Source organism: Choloepus didactylus, chromosome 1 (assembly GCF_015220235.1).
Source record: "Choloepus didactylus isolate mChoDid1 chromosome 1, mChoDid1.pri, whole genome shotgun sequence".
Classification (NCBI taxonomy): Eukaryota; Metazoa; Chordata; class Mammalia; order Pilosa; family Megalonychidae; genus Choloepus; species Choloepus didactylus.
Genome location: NC_051307.1, coordinates 11,608,437 through 11,625,402, shown reverse-complemented (window position 1 = coordinate 11,625,402; position 16,966 = coordinate 11,608,437). Strand labels below are relative to the sequence as shown.

The 16,966-nt window shown below is 39.0% G+C and overlaps 1 protein-coding gene across 1 annotated transcript in view; it reads left to right on the top strand.

Annotated features, from left to right (window-relative positions):
* Nucleotides 1-14,495, top strand: part of DOP1B (DOP1 leucine zipper like protein B) — a 121,725-nt gene extending 107,230 nt beyond the window's left edge. The window contains exons 33-37 of the mRNA XM_037831714.1: nucleotides 11,155-11,291; nucleotides 11,807-11,862; nucleotides 12,095-12,256; nucleotides 13,339-13,468; nucleotides 14,003-14,495. Of these exons, the coding sequence (XP_037687642.1) occupies nucleotides 11,155-11,291; nucleotides 11,807-11,862; nucleotides 12,095-12,256; nucleotides 13,339-13,468; nucleotides 14,003-14,254 (737 nt within the window). The 3' untranslated portion in view covers nucleotides 14,255-14,495. The remainder of the gene's footprint in view (nucleotides 1-11,154; nucleotides 11,292-11,806; nucleotides 11,863-12,094; nucleotides 12,257-13,338; nucleotides 13,469-14,002) is intronic.
* The last annotated feature ends 2,471 nt before the right edge of the window (nucleotides 14,496-16,966 follow it).

The following is a 16,966-nucleotide window of genomic DNA, read 5'->3' as shown; positions in this document are numbered from 1 at the left end:
GACCCCAGTCACGTTGGATTAAGGCCCACCCTCATTCCATTTGGCCCTAATTCACAGCCACAGAATAGGGGCTGGGACTTGAACATGTCTGTAGGGGACGCGGTTCAATCACAGGCTGTTCCTCTTGCGAACCTTTCAGAGCCTTCTCAAGCTGAGAGCAAGCACCTGTTCCTTCTCCTCTTCCCTCAGGAGAATCCCCTCCCCTCACTCCCAACTCCCATCACACAGTCCCCTAAGTTTGGGGTTGAGGCCCAGAGGACTAAAAAGATGGTATTGGGTGTGTAGAAGCCAGAACCCAAGAAAGAACCAACAGCAGCCATTCCAAGGAAGTGGGGTGGAACATTTGACTTGGCAGGATTTAAACCCCCAACAGTTCTGTGAAAATCACCCTTCTAAAAGGCTGGGAGAAGCAGGTGCAATGGTACATACTTAAATGGGCATTTTGGACCCCCAGGGAAAGAGCAGCTTCTCTAAATAAGTATCCTCCACTTTAGATAGCTCAAGTGCTGTATTTCTACCAAAAAATTTTTTTTCTTTTAAATAGACTTAACCTCCTTCCATTTTTGATAACCTAACAACTTACAAAGCACTTCCTTCACAGTGTCATCGTCCCCAGGACCGTCTCTTGCCAGCCTCCTTGAGGTCTGGGGTGATAGAATTCAGAGTGTTCTCTGGCAGCAAGCCTTGGGACACTCCCCGTGGAGCAGTGATGCCCAGGTTCCCCTCCAGACGGGGCACATCCAGAAGCTTCAAACCATGCCCCATAGTAAAGTGTTTAGGCCTAATTAACAGGGCAGGAGTAGGGAATTGCTGAGGATTCTTTTCTGGGATGCCCTCTGGGGGGGTCCTTTCCCCTGGTGTGTAGCACCATCAGGTAGCCTGAAAGAAGTCAACATGCACTGAGTGAGAGCTGGGCAGCTCCATCCATCTTGGCTCATGGGATCACAGAAGAAGCTGTAATAAGCCCAAAGCAATTATTTTAAAATGTAAATTACTGAGAAGAGGGGCAAGATGGCAGCATACAGAGGTGTGGAGTTTAGTTAGTCCCTGGAGCAAGTAATAAACAACCAGAAACAATTAGTATATAATCTGGAACAAACTGCTGGGGGACAACTGTGACTGTCCACACATTGTACACCAACCTGGATTGGGTGGAAAGGCTGAAATCACAGCATAGAATCTGTAAGTAAAAACTGCAGAATTGCTCTGGGAGACCCTCCCCCCATGGCAGGCTGACTTCAATATAGGAGAAAGCAGCATTCCTAGAGTCAGCAAATATAGCTCAGCCTGGCTCCAGCTGGGGTTTTAATTAACAAATGTGGACTGCTGAATACAAGCTACAAACATAGACAAACCCCTAACAACCAGCAAAGTACCCTGAGGTCGCTCCCAGTGCAGAGGAGGTGGGGCTGATATAGAGAAAAAAATTAATTAAAAAAAAAAATACGGAGACTTTTAGAGACTGAACTTAGAGAGCCAGAAGGTGCCTGTGCCCCAGGAAAGGGAGCCCAGGAAAACAGTTGCTGTCTCTGGCCAAAGGGGGAAGCTGGGGGTCCATGGACTGGCTCTGAAAAGGGGCTTACTCTCCCTTTTTCTCTCTCTCAACCTGAGTGGCTCAGTGGAGAGAGCCTAAGCCATTTTCTGTCTGTGGAGCTCTGACCCAGACAGGGGTAGAGTTAGCAGAGTCAGAGAGACAAGGGAGCTATTCAAATGCAGAAGATAACTCCCTAGGGGGTGTATCTTCCCTAAGAGGAAGCAGGTGGGGGCCAGCTCTAGGGCCAGCTCTCCCTTCAGAACTCATACCCCAGGGCCTGGGAGAAAACAACCAATCCAGAAACAACTTAACCTGAAAATTAAAGGGAACACACCTCTTTACACCAGTGGGGAGCGACGGGCTGACAGACGCCACCTGCTGGGCAGGTTAGGAAAAGCACAGTGGCTAGAGACCTCACAGGAAAGTCTGTCATTCTCTAAGACACACCCTCATGGAAACCTGATACTGAATATTTCCCCTTTCTGAGACCTGAGCCCATTCTGGTCTGGGAAAATCTGATTGGGGTAATCAAGGAAACCAGATGCCTAAACAACAAAAAAACACAATACACACTAGGAAAAATGAAGATATGGCCCGGTCAAAGGAACAAACTTACACCTCAATTAAGATACAGTTGTTTAATGAAACAATCAATTAAATATTTTCAAAGAAATATGCTAAATCAAATCAAATACCAAATCTAGTTCAGGGGAGATATGGCAAAAGAGATGAAGGATATAAAGAAAACACTGAGCAAACATAAGGTAGAAATCGAAAGTTTGAAAGAACAACTGGCAGAATCTATGGAAATTAAAGGCACAAAAACAAGAGATGAAAAACACAGTGGAGACATACAACAGCAAATCTCAAGAGGCAGAAGAAAACACTTAGGAACTGGAGAACAAGACACCTGAAATCCTACACACAAAAGAACAGATAGGGAAAAGAATGGAAAAATAAGACTAATGTCTCTGGGAATTGAATGACAACATGAAGTGCATGAATGTACGTGTCATGGGTGTCCCAGAAGGAGAAGAGAAGGGAAGAGGGGCAGAAGCAATAATAGAGGATATAATCAATGAAAATATCCCATCTCTTATGAAAGACATAAAATTACAGATCCAAGAAGTACAGCATACCCCAAACAGAATAAATTTGAATAGACATATGCCAAGACACTTAATAATCAGATTATCAAATGTCAAAGACAAAGAGAGAATCCTGAAAGCAACAAGAGAAAAGGAAGCTTGATAAGACTATGTGCAGATTTCTCAGTAGAAACCATGGAGGCAAGAAGGAAATAGTTTGATATATTTAAGATGCTGAAAGAGAAAAACCGCCAACCAAGCATCCTATATCTGGCAAAACTGTCCTTCAAATATGAGGGAGAGTTTAAAATATTCTGTGACAGACAATAAGAGAGTTTATGCTCTGCAGGAAATACTAAAGGGATCTCTACAGACACATAGGAAAAGACAGGAGTGAGAGGTTTCGAACACAGTTTTGGGTGATGGTAGCACAGCAATGTAAGTACACTGAACAAAGATGACTGTGAGTATGGTTGAAAGAGGAAGGTTAGGAGCATGTGGGACACCAGAAGGAAAGAAGGAAAATAAAGACTGGGAGTGTATAACTTAGTGAAACCTAGAGTGCTCAACAATTGTGATAAAATGTACAAATATGTTTTTACATGAGGGAGAATAAATGAATATCAGCCTTGCAAGGTGTTAAAAATGGGGAGGTATTGGGGGAAAAAATACAATCAATGCAAATTAGAGACTGTAGTTAACAGAAACATTTTATGCTCCCTTGAAGGTAACAAAGGCAATATACCAAAGCTAAATGCCTATAAGAGGGGGATATAAGGGAGGGGTATGGGACTCTTGGCATTGGTGATGTTGTCTGACTTTTTTTTGCACTTTAGTTTAATTCTATCTTTCTTTTTGTTGCTTTTTAGCTGTCGTTTTTTTTCTTTTTTCTTTTTCTTTTGTCTCTCTACTGTTTTTGACTCTTCTTCCTTGTTTGTGGAAGAAATGGAGTTGTCCTTATATAGATAGTGGTGATGGTGGTGAATGCATAAATATGTGATTATACAGGGAACCATCGATTGTTTACTTAGGACAGAATGTATGGTGTGTGAACACAATTGTCTTAAAAAAAAACAGGTTGATGAAGAAACCGTGAGAGCACTATTTTGAGTCAAGTAAGACAAATACTATATGGTCTCGCTGATATGAACTAATTATAATATGTAAACTCATAGACATGAAATATAGGTTACCAGGATATACAATGAGGCTAAAGAATGGGGAGCGGTCGCTTATTATGAACAGAATGTTTAATTAGGTTGAACTTAAGTGTTTGGAAATGGACAAAGGTGAAGGTAGCATGTTATTGTGAGAATAACTAACAGTGCTGAATGGTGTGTGAATGTGATGGAAAGGGGAAATTTAGAGTCATGTATGTCACCAGAAGGGAAGTCGGAGGTTAAAATATGGGAATGTATAAAACAGTGAATCTTTTGGTGGACAATGTCTGTGATTAAGTGTACAAATATAGAAATCTCTTTCATGAACTAGAACAAATGTATGACACTATAACCAGAAGTTACTAATAGAGAGGTATATAGGGTAAAAATATACATATTGCAAACTGTACTACAGTAAGTATTTTAACACTCTTTCATCAACAGTAACAAATGTACTATACCAATACTATGAGTCCATAATGGGGTGGGGGTTAGGGGTATGGGAGGATTTGAGTTTTCTTTTTTATTTTTATTTCTTTTCTGGAGTAATGAAAATGCTCTAAAAATTTGAGAAAAAAAATTAATTTTGATGGATGCACAGCTGTAGGGTAGTACCATGGGCAATTGATTGTGTGCTTTGGTTGCGCTTTGGATGATTGTATGGTGTGTGAACAATCTCAATAAAATTGAATTTAAAAAAAATCACTTTTTCTGAAATGACAGGAAGACAGGCATCACCCAACACAAAGGGGATAAAAAAGAAGTATAGGAAACACTCTGTTCACTCTAAGTTGGGTGAGTAGGGCTCATCCCAGGTCCATTGGAGTATTTCCAGATTTTATGCATTCGCTCTATTTTTGACTTCAGGAAAGTGATGTTCAGAGAGATTACCACCTGCCTACGTGTTGTTCCAACTAACTGGCAAACCTTGGACTGACATCTAATCTTCTGGCTCCCAGCAGTAAGCTCTGGTCCTCAGTAGGACGTTGGTGCCGTTCGAGGAAGGCAGAGTAGGGTATCTAGTTTCACAGATGAGAAACAAGTGCTCATTGGGATGAAGTGGCAGCGACACAAGGCTCCAGCCTGTAAGCACCGGCTAAGGGATCCTGGCCCTGCTGCTAAGAGCTGGTTAAGCACATAAGGTTTATCGATCAGCTAAGAAAGGAATATTGGAGATTCTAAAATAGATCATCCTCACTGAAAAATAATCCCTTGGATTTATTTGGAGTACCAGTACAAAATGTGTTCTTGTGTACAAATCTCTTTTTAAAAATAGTTTCTGTTTTGAAATAGTTTAAGACCTGCAAAGTTGCAAAAATAATACCTGGAGTTCCCGTGTACTATTTATCCAGCTTCCCCCACCGATAACATCTTACATAACCATAGTCTGATATCAAAGCCAGGAAATCGACATTGGAATATTTCCATGAACTCAACTGTAGACTTTTTCGGATTTCACCAGTTTTTACATGCACTCTTTTTGTGTATGCTTGTGTGACACTGATAGGTCTATGGAATTATCACATGTACAGATTCTTTTTGTAACAAGCGCCATCATCAGATTGCAGAGCTCCCGCATCACCACAAAGCACATCCTCCCCTGACCCTAAGCCCTGGAGACCACTCATCTGTTCTCCGTCTTTGTAGTTTTGTCAGTTTGAGAATTTTATGTTAATGGAATCATGCAAGTCTGTAACCTTTTGAGATTGGCTTTCTTCACTCAGTATGAAGCCTGGGAGAGCCACCCAATGGCACGTGGGCTACCATCCTCTTGTGTAGCCAAAGTTTGATCCTTTTTAATGGGTGTTCCATTGTACAGATGTACCACGACTTGTTTATCTGTTCACTTGACGGACATTTGAGCTGTTTGCAGTTTTGCGTAATTACAAATAAAGCCTCTGTGAACATTGGTGTACCGGTGTTTGTGTGGATATGTTTCCATTTCTGTAGGAAAAATGAATACAGAGGAGTATGATTAATGGGTCCTATGGTAAATGTATGTTTGACTTTATAAGAAACTGCCAGATGTTTCCAGAGTGCCTGTCCATCTTGCATTCCCACCAGCAGTGTCTGGAAGGCACACTGACCCTCCGTCCTGGATAGCACTGTGAATTGTTAGTATTTTTTAGCCATTCTAATGGGGGTGTAGTCATATCTCATCATGGCTTTAATTTGTATTTCCCTAATAGCTACTGAAGTTGAACGTCTTTTCATGTTCCTATTTTCTGTCCAGTTAAGTTTAGTTCAAGTCTTTTTTCTATTTTCTAATTGAATTGCTTTTTTAATGCTTGAGTTTTGAGAGTTCTTTATATATTCTGGATACAAGTTCTTTGTCAGATTTGTGACTTGCAAATATGTTCTTCCAGTCACTGGCTCATCTTTTCATGTTTTTAACAGGGTTTTTTGCAGAGCAAAAGGTTTTAATTTTGGTGAAGTCCAGTTTACCAATTCTTTTCTTTTGTGGATTCTTTTATGGAACTCTGCCTAACTAGATCATTGAGGTTTCCTCCTATGTTTTCTTCCAAAGGGTTTTGTTTTACATTTAGATGTATGATCTATTTAGAGTTAATTTTTGTAAAAGATGTGAAGTTTAGTTCAGGGTTTATTGGGTTTATTTCTGTATTCTCTATTCAGTTCCATTGATCTCTTTGTGTTTCCACCAATACCACCCTATCTTGAGTACTGTAGCTTTAGAATAAGACTCGAAGTCAGCTAGTAGTTTTCTTTTTCAGATTGTCTCTCCATAATCAACTTGTCTATATCTACAAAAAATCCTTGCTGGGATTTTGGAAGGTATTTCATTAAACTGGTATATCACTATGAAAAGAATTGGCATCTTTATTTTGTTGAGTCTTCCAATTTACAGATAACATATGCTTCTCCAAGTATTTAAGCTGTCTTTGATTTTTTTTCATCAACATTTTGTAGTTTGCAGCATATAGATACTATACGTGTTTTATTAGGTTTATTCCTAAGTGTTTCATTTGTTTTGAGTAGTTGTAAATGGTATTGTGTTTTGAATTTTGGTTTTCAATTTTCTACTGCTAGTATACAGAGAGGTATGATTGATTTTTGTGTGCTGACTTTGTATCCTGCTACTTTGTTTAACTCACTTATTATTTCTGAGTTTTTTGTTAGATTTCTTGAGATTTTCTACATATGAGACAATCATGTTATCTGCAGATAAGGACAGTTCTATTTCTTCCTTTCCAATCTGCATGCCTTTTATTTCCTGCTCTTGCCTTATTGTAGTGGCCAAAATTTCCAGGACTGTGTTGAATAGGAGTGGTGGTAGCAGATATCCTTGCCTTGTTCCCAACCTTGCGGGAGGGTGTTCAGTGTTTCGCCATTAAGTATGATGTTATCTGTAGGGTTTTCTATAGATCAGGTTGAGGAAGTTCCTGTCTATTCCTAGTGCACTGAGAATTTTTGTCACAAATGAGTGTTAAATTATGTCACATGTTTTTTCTGTACCAAATGATAATATTATGTAGTTTTTTTCCATTGTACTATTAATATGTTAGATTACTTTGATTGATTTAGCCTTGTGTTCCTGGAATAAACCTCACTTGTATGTGGTATGTTTATTCCTTTTATACCACTGGATTCGATTTGTGTATATTTTGTTGAGAATAAAATATTTGAAGCAAAACCTGACAGAATTGAAAAGAGAACAGACAAACCTACATTTATTGCTGGTTCTTCAAAATCCCTTTCACAATAACTGATAGAGTACAGTAGTTCATGAGTACAGTAGTTTTTTCCTTGTACTGTCTTTGTCCTGTTGGGTGTCAGTATACTGCTGGGTTCATAAAACCAGTTGGGAAGTGTACCGTCCTCTGTTTTCAGGAAGAGATTGTGTGGAATTGGTGTTATTTCTTCTCTAAATGTTTGGTAGATTTTGCCAGTGAAGCCATCTGGGGCTGAAGATTTCTCTTTTGAAAGATTTTAATTTTGAACTCACTTTTCTTAATAATTATAGCCTAGACAAATTATTTCATCTTGGGTAAACTTTGGTAGTTTGTGCTTTTCCGGGAATTAATCCATTTCATCTGAGTTGTTGAATTTATTTACATAGAATTGTTTGTAGCATCCCCTTCTCCTTTTACTGTCTGCAAGCTCTGTAGTGATAGCCCCTCTTTAATTCCTGGTATTGTTAATTTGTGTCTTCTCTCTTTTTATGTCTGTTAATTTTGCTAGAGGATTATCAATTTCATTGGTCTTTTCAAATAGCTAGCTTTTGGTTTGATTTCTCCCATTGTTTATTTTGTTTGTTTTCTATTTCATTTATTTTTGCTATTTTAATTATTTCCCTCTTTGTGTTTGCTTTGGGTTTATTTTGTTCATTTTCTAATCTCTTGAGGTATTGAAAGTTAGATTATTGTTTTGAGACCTTTCTTCTTATATAATGTTAGCATTTAGTGCTATTAATTTCCCTCTCAGTAGTACTTTAGCTGCATTCCACAAATTTTGATATGTTGTATTTTCATTTTCATTCAATTCTATGTATTTGTCTTTAATATTCTTTGAGACCTCCTCTTGACCCATATATTAATATCCAAGTGTTTGGCGATTTTCCTATTATCTTTCTATTATTGATTTCTAGTTTGATTCCATTATGGTCAGAGAACATACTTTGTATGATTTAAATTTGTTGAGGTTTGTTTTATGACCCCGAATATAATCTATCTTGGTAAATGTTTCATGAGCACTTAAGGAATTCAGCTGTTGCTGGGTGGAGTGTTCTATACATATCAATTAGATCCTGTTGTCTTCTGGTATGGCTCAGTTCTATTATGTCCTTGCTAACTTTTCTTCCTAGTAGTTCTATCAATTATTGGGAAAGGGGTATTGAAGAACCAGCAACAAATGTAGGTTTGTCTGTTCTCTTTTCAATTCTGTCAGGTTTTGCTTCAAGTATTTTATACCTCTGTTGTTTGGTATATATGCATTTAAGATTGGTATGTCTTCTTGTCGAGATGAACTGTTTATCATTATATAAGGTCTCTCTTTAATCCTGATACTTTTCTTTGCTCTAAAGTCTATTTTGTCTGTTAATAGAGTCACTCCAGCTTTCTTTTGACTAATGTTTCTGTGGTGTTTCTTTTTCCATTCTTTTACCTTTAACCTATTTTTATCATTATATTTGAAGTGGCTTTTGTGTAAGATAGCATATAATTGGGTCATTTTTAATCAGTTCTTCCAATCTGTCGTTTTCAATTGGTATATTTAGACCATTTACATTTACTGTAATTATTGACATATTAGGATTTATACTGTCCTTTTATTATTTTTAATAATAAAAATCTGTGGTTTTTTCCCTGTTTTTCATTCATCTATTTACCTGTTCCTGGCTTCCCTTGGCTTCATTGAACATTTTTTAGTATTCCATTTTGGTTTATTTAGTGTTTATAGTATATCTCTTTGTATAGCTTTTTGTTGGTTGCATGAGGGATTATAATACAGCATACGTATGTAACTTATCACAGTCTTCTAGTGATATCACTTTACCACTTCAAGTGGGATGTAGATACTTTACCACCACTTAGAACCTTTTACTCTTTCCCTTTTTACATAATTTTCTTAAATCTTACCTCTACTTACATTGAGAGCCACATCAGACAGTGTTACAATTTTTGCTTTCAGCAAACCTAATTTTAAATCACTCAAAAGGAAACAATATTCTATTGTAGTTACTCATGTGATTTCCCTTTCTGATGTTCTTTCATCAATCTTGATCCATGTTTCCTTCCATTATCATTTCTTTTCTGTATGAAGAAATTCATGTAGCCATTCTCTTGGAGAAGATCTGCTAGTGACAAATTGTTGTAGTTTTCCTTCACCTGAGAATATTTTTATTTTACCTTAATTATTTCATTTGGTTTTAGTGGTTGTTTTTTTTTTTTTTTTTTTTTTTTTTTTTTACCTTCATTCCTGAAGAATATTTACATTAGAAATAGAATTCTGGGTTGACAGTTCTTTCAACACTTGAAAAAGGTCCTACTTCTTTCTGGCTTCTTGGTTTCTAGTGAGAAATCTGCTGTCATTCAAATTATTGTTCTCTTTTAGGTAATGTGCCATTTCTCTCTGACTAGCTATCAAGATTTTTTTTTCTTTGTCTTTAGTTACCAGAAGTTTTATTATGATGAACTGGGCATAGATTTCATTGGCTTTATTAAACTTCTGGGACTTGTTGATTTATGTCTTTCACCAAATTTGGGAAGGTTTCAGTCATGTAGTATTTCTTTCGATATTTTTACACTCCCTGTTCTTTTTCCTCTCCTTCTGAGATTTCAGTGACACAAAGGTTATATCTTTTGTTACTATCCCACAGGTCTCTAAGAACTGATCATTTTTCATTCAATCTTTTTTCCTCTCCTTTGCTCAGTTTGAATAATTTCTATTGATTGTGCTTTCAACTTCCCTGGCTCTCCTCTGTCATCTCCATTCTGCTATTGGGGTTTCAGTTTTGGTTGTTGTATTTTTTTATCTAAAATTTTCATTTGGTTCTTCTTTATATCTTCTGTTTCTTTGCTGAGGCTCTGTTTTTTGTTTTGTTTTTTTTTTTTTTTTCATTTGTTTTAAGAGGGTCCATAATCGGTTTTGGAGCATTTTTAGGTAACTGCTTTAAAAACCTTTTCCAGTAATTCCAGCTTCCCTGATATCTCTATGATGGTGGCTATTGATTGTCTTTTCTCATTCAAGTTGAGAAATTTTGGCATTCGTGTTTACAAGCTTCTTCTGAGAAAAATAAAAATTACCCTAGGGAACTCACCACTGGGTCATTCCTTAAGTCCTGCTTTCTTTCTCCACCTTTCAGAGTTTCCTGATAGTTGATTTGCATGTTCTGTTCAAGATTTTATGTTATAATTAGAGAGAGGTATAGAATGGAACATTATTTGCTGCATCTTGTCCTGAGCTGGAAACATGAACCACTTTTTCACAGTACAAACTTGTTTATCAAGTGTCTGAGCTATGCATGATCCTTCTTTTGGTCAGCGTACTTTCAAAGGCAAGAAATAAAAATCCGCTTAAGCTAGCACAAATAAAGAGAAGTGTATGATAATGGACTGCAGGGAGTCTTAGTGGCCACTGGCCATCTAGTGGAGTTCTGGCCTCGAATCCGATGTTCACCCCATTCTCAGTGGTGCAGGGTGTTAGTATCTTGTGTTTCACTCCCTGTAGCAAGAGCCATGAACCACTGAAGTTTCCAGAGAAGAGGGCAGAAGGTAACTAGGGCCACCGACATGTTCTCCTCAAACCCATTTCTCATACTGTTTCAAAACAATGACAGTTTTATTTTTCTTCTTTGTCTAATGAGAAACCCCAAACTGCATATTTGTATGACATCTTTAAAATCTTCTTTCCCTAGAACGCCTGACAGACAATCTCAGAGTTGGACAGACACCCATAGCTGCTGCTCAGATGTTTCTTTTTTTCAGAGTTTTGCTGCTAAGAATATCTTCTCAACATTTGACTTCACTGTGGCCAATAATGGTCTCTGAATTGGTGCGTACAGCCACTTTACTCTTTAAAGCACAGTCGGAGCTTTTAAAACACCTCTCCAGGAACAATATAGCATACTATTTTCTATGTGTCAAACTGTATCTGCAAATTCATTTTCAATTAAGTTTATAGCACACAGTAAGCTCTTGGGTAAATAGAGAATATTTTATCTTTTTTGTTTTGTTTTGTTTGAAGTTTTTATTTGAAATAATATTGTCTTAAAAAATAGAACTCTTTGAGTACACCACTTAATATCACAGAGATCAAATCATGCCTTTTGAATCATAACAACATTATTGAACAAGACTCATACATTGTTTAACTGGCCAGTAAGGCAGGTGGAGAATATTTCATCTTATGATATTTGTTTCCTCAACTATCAGTTATTCCAACTAATTTGTCCTGTTTGGTATTAATTTACTAGTTTTTTATAGACATGTACATTCGAAACATTAAGCTAGGCTTAATCTCTCCAATAGTAACTTGGATGCATTTTTGTGTATGTTTTTGTTTTTAAGATTCAGACATTTATACAGCTCGAAGAAGATCTGACAGAGGAAGATGAAGGCTCGAGGTCAGTACAGCAAGTGTCTGCCCACACTTGAGAGAGGTGGCCGAGGTTAATAGACACCCTCTCGGATGTAGTTATCTAGTGCTGAAGACATCTTCTTGTGCTTGTGAAGGGACCAGCTGTGTTTAAATTTTATTAAAAAGAAAAACCTTCTTGTGAACATTTCACAGGTCACTGGAGTATAGCGGATGTGAATGAATTTGTAACAGGAGTTTCTGTCTTTGCAAATTTATAGAAACGGCAACAAAACAAGCAGAATTAAAGTTTTAGTCCCTGATGCAAACGGGCCATCGATGAGGGAGATACCCCAGAGCGAACTCATCTTATATTTATCCGCTTGCAAATTCCTGGACACAGCACTTTCTTTTCCCCCTGACAAGATGCCGTTATTTCAAACGTAAGTCAGATGAGACCATGTGCGCTTTCGGAAGGGACTTTTCTTTCATTTGAAGCACTTTCCCTTGTTCTTTCATGTACTGTAAATGAGAAACCTCAGTATGAGTTACTAGTGGCTGGTGAGCCAGCTCGCAGTGCCTAGTTTCAGATTACTTGCACTGTCTGTGGTTTCATGAATTTGGCTCACAGTCGTATTTACAGAAGGGTTTCTGGTATGTGTGTGGGTGGGTGGGTGGGTGGGTGTGGGTGGGTATGTGTAGGTGGTTTTTGGTATCAAATACTTATAAAACAGGGGTCACCCACCGGTGGGCTCACTGCATTCATGTAGATTTTTTTTTATAAAAGAAATTTTTATGAATGTCCTTAAACGGAGCATGCCATTCCCAATTCACTCGATCCCTGGGGACTTATATTTCTTAGAGGCTTAACACAGCTGCTCATACATTTAATTTCATACCTGACCCCAGATGCTATTTCTCTCTTTCTTGCTCCCCCAGACAGACTAATCATGCAGAAATGTTTGTGGTTAAAAAGTGGGTTCTGATGTACACGGATGTTCACAGCGTTATTCATGAAAGCCAAAGAGTGGAAACAACCCACATGTCCATCAACTGATGAAAGGCTGAATAAAATGTAGTATAGTCATATAGTGGAATATTATTCAGCAATAAAAAACAGTGAAGTCCTGATCCATGCTACAACATGGAAAAACCTTGAAAACATTATGCTGAGTGAAAGAAGCTAGTCAAAAAAGACCACATGCCGTTTGATTCCATTTATGTGAACTGTTTGGGCAAATCAATAAAAACAGACACTAGTTTGGTGGTTGCCTGAGGTTGAGGGGATGAGGGAGATCGGGTGACAGCAAAGGGAACTGGGGATTCTTTTGAGGGTAATGAAAATGTTCTAAATTTGATTGTGCTAATGGATGCACAACTCAGTGAATATAATGAAACCATTGAATTATACACTTTAAATGAGTGAATTGTATGGTATGTGAATTATACGTCAATAAAGCTGTTTAAAACCATTTTTAAGGAGGCTCTGAGCCATCCTGCCTGACCTTAGATTTTTCTCCTCCAGGTATAGGTGGGCCTTTGTTCCAGAAGTGGACACAGAGGGTTCTGCCTTCCCATCAGATCTAGAGGAGAATCACCAAGAATGCAAACCACACACTGTTAGGATTCTAGAACTCCTACAATTGAAATATGGGGTAAATGTTTTCCTTTTTAAAAATTATGTTCGTGGCAGAGGGGAAAAGGGCTAAACAGTGAGTAAAGCACTTTGTATGTTACTTGATTTTAAGGACTTTGAATACTTTTCAAAATTTCTCTTATCTGAGTTTTAAAACTTGGAGATGGTTATAAATTCCATCTTTGTTTCCTTATTTGTGTGTCACTCTGACACTGCTTTGTCATCCCAGCTGCTAAGCGGGGGAGTTTCCTGGATAGCCTAGTCAAGTTGAAATGGTTTTTACCCATTAAGTTCCTTTATTACTCAGAGTCCAAGAGGAGGAAGTGGCATCTGGGTGGGGTGCGGCTGGTGCAGGGCTTTGGGGGGGGCCGGGCTCAGGGTGAAACCCTAATGCAAAAACTGTCACTGAAGAACTCAAATTTGAGTTTATGCCCCCATCATTAGTGCTGATAATGAGTGTGTGCATGCGTGCGTGTGCGTGTGTTAGTGGGTTCTGCACACGCATCTCTAACCCTTACTAAAGCCACACCTCTTGTGGGTTTTTCACTTGCAGGAAATCAGCAGCTCTGATGAGATCAGCATGAAGAGCGAATTTCCCCTTCTGCGCCAACATTCTGTCTCCAGCATTAGGGAGCTGATGCCGTTCTTCAAGACTCTAAACTGCGCTTTTAAAACCCAAAGTACCCTCCCTGCTGACACTCCAGGACCTCCATTCCTAGAGTCTCTTGTCGCAGACAGCCCAAGGATGCTGAAACAGCTGGAAGAAAGTGTTGAATATGATTTTTTGGAACATCTGGAATGTTAACAGAATTGGTTTAATCCATTTACTGACACTTTAGTGAAAACCAGGATATATTTGGAAGAGGAAGGGATCCAAGATAGTGCTGTGAAACGTCTATTTCAATTTTGAAAGTAAATTTCAGATTATTTTCTGTTTGGCCACAAAACACATCTTCCCAAATGCCTTGTAATATATTTGGATCTGATTACATGTTTCTTCCTCAATTTATGTAATTAAAATAAAATTAATATATCATATAACTGTAGCACAGCATTTGTAATATGAAGTGAAGTACAAAGAGAATGAAGAAGTCCTTTTCTTTGTGGAAGCAGATACATGTATTTTCTCTAAAAATTAAATTTGTTAGAATTTTTTTTAACCTTTCACACATATGTCATTTAAAGTCTTTATTTTGGTACTACGTTTTAAAGCTAAAATGTATCATTTTCTGAAAATAATACTTACCATTTGTGGTATTACTGACCATTTAACAGAGATGAGCACTTGAAGATGTCTCCATGTATAAAACTCTTGCCCAGTGAAATCACATCTGCACCGTTCAGCTGTGTAAGAAGTGCACGGTTCTAAAAATCCTGACAGCTGCAACCTTAGTCATGTCCCGCGATGTAACCTGTGAGCTCTTTCATCTGCATAGCCCTGGAACCCTTAGTGCCTGAAACCGCCGTCAGGGAAACTCACGGATTTGACACATCCTTGCTTGGATCTCGTTACCACTCTGCAGACATCACTGTGCATGAGCATAATCCTTTCCAAAGACATCACTGTGCATGAGCATAATCCTTTCCAAGTCACAGAATTCTCTAGTCTAGCAACTTCTCATCCCACTCTTTCCCAAGCCTCTGTCTTGTACCCTGTTTAGAATCCTGGCTTGGAGCCACTTCCCTGCTGCCACCTCTTCACTCCCCGCCAGCAAGCACATTTCACCCTCTGGACCTCCCACGCCCCCTCTCAGCCACCGGAGCACTACATGTCTCACCTCCCAGGCAGATGGTGCACCCTGCCCTCACGCTCACTCTCACATCCATCCCTCCAGACGTGGCTCCGTGGACAGTCACGCGCCATCAGCTCCAACCTGGGCTTTCAGGAGCACAGAATTCCCTAAATGAAGCCTAAAAACCAGAATCAAAATGTGCCACTAGATAATGTGAATAATGACAGATATGTGTTAAAAATGGCATGGAAATTAGTTTGTTTTTGCATGTTGCGGGATGTAGTCATTTCATGGGGCAGACGTAACAAATCTTCACAAACTGGGTGGCTTGCAACCACAGAAATTTGTTCTCTCACAGTTCTGGGGGATAAAAGTCCAAAATCAAGGTGTCGGCAGGGCCAGCTCCCTCTGAAGGCTCTGAGGGACCCTCCTTCCTGGCATCTTCCAGCTTCTGGCAGCGGCTGGCAGACCTCGGCAGTCCTTGGCTTGCGGCTACATCACTTCAGTCTCCGCCCCCGTCGCCTTGTGGCCTCTCCAGGTCTCTGGGCCCAAAGGCCCCTCTGTCTTCTCCCACAAGGACTCCTGTCATTGGGTGTAAGGCCCAGCCTGGTCCAGCACGACCTCATCGTAACTTGATTCCATCTGCAGAGAGCCTATAGCCAGATAAGGCTACATTCACAACTAACAGGACTAGGACTTGAACTTATCTTTTTGGGTGACATCATTCAACTCCCCATTAGGGGTATCCTCAAGTAAAAACACTTGCAAATTTGGTCACTAGAATTTAAAATATTGAAATGTAGAATTGTAAATTCCACATCTCATAATTGCTTATACTATATGTTTCAAGTCATGAGAAGATAAACATGCTCTGATTAATAGTTAACATCAAGGTAGGTGTGTATATTCATTCATCAAAATTTACAACAAAATTGGTAACATTGTCAGTAGTTATTATGCCATGATAGCAGCCTTTGAATCTGTATTTAGATTTACAAATTTGATTTTTTTTCTCCAACATCTAAACCAACAATTTACTGGTTCCTGCCAATGCCACATATAATTTAATCCTTATAATTAAATAGAAAATTGGAAAGACAGGGATTCTATAATACTCACATGTGTATGTTGATATTAGAACACTCAATAGGTCTTATAACTGTGATGTAATCTAAAACTTTTCTCATGTGAGGGTGTTTGCCATAGTGGCTAAGAGTACAAGCTCTGAGGTCGACCTGCCTGGGTTTGAATCTCAGCTTGCCCACACACTGCCCAGGGCAAATTCTTTGTGCCTCGGTTTTCTCATCCATGAAATGGGAGTGAAGATGTTAACTACCTCTCAGCCAGCTCTGCCACATGTCTGTGATCTCTAAACAGTTTTGATGTGGCACCCGTCAGCAAAAAAGTGTGTACCCTCACCCAGTATCTATAAGCTTATCTTTTGCATGAATGTGCTAACATACTGTGTGTTTTATAAAACAGAACATGGAGATTTTAAAAATATGAGGAGGAACTAAATGAGCAGTTCTAGTGTTTTCTTTTTACCCCCCAATGGAATCAGCTTCTGCACCCCACTTTGGAGAGACTGCTCTAACTCACACCCACACTCCCACACCCCCGAAGGAGTAGCACTGTGTGTCCAGCCCAAGAACACAAGAGTCCTGCACCGAGGGAAGTGTGTTGGGAGACCTGGGGCTTGCCAAGGGTGGCCGCAGCAAACAAGGACAGACGGAAGGCCTGACAGAGCAGACTGGTGAGCTCTGGGGAGTGTTAATGGGTGTGTA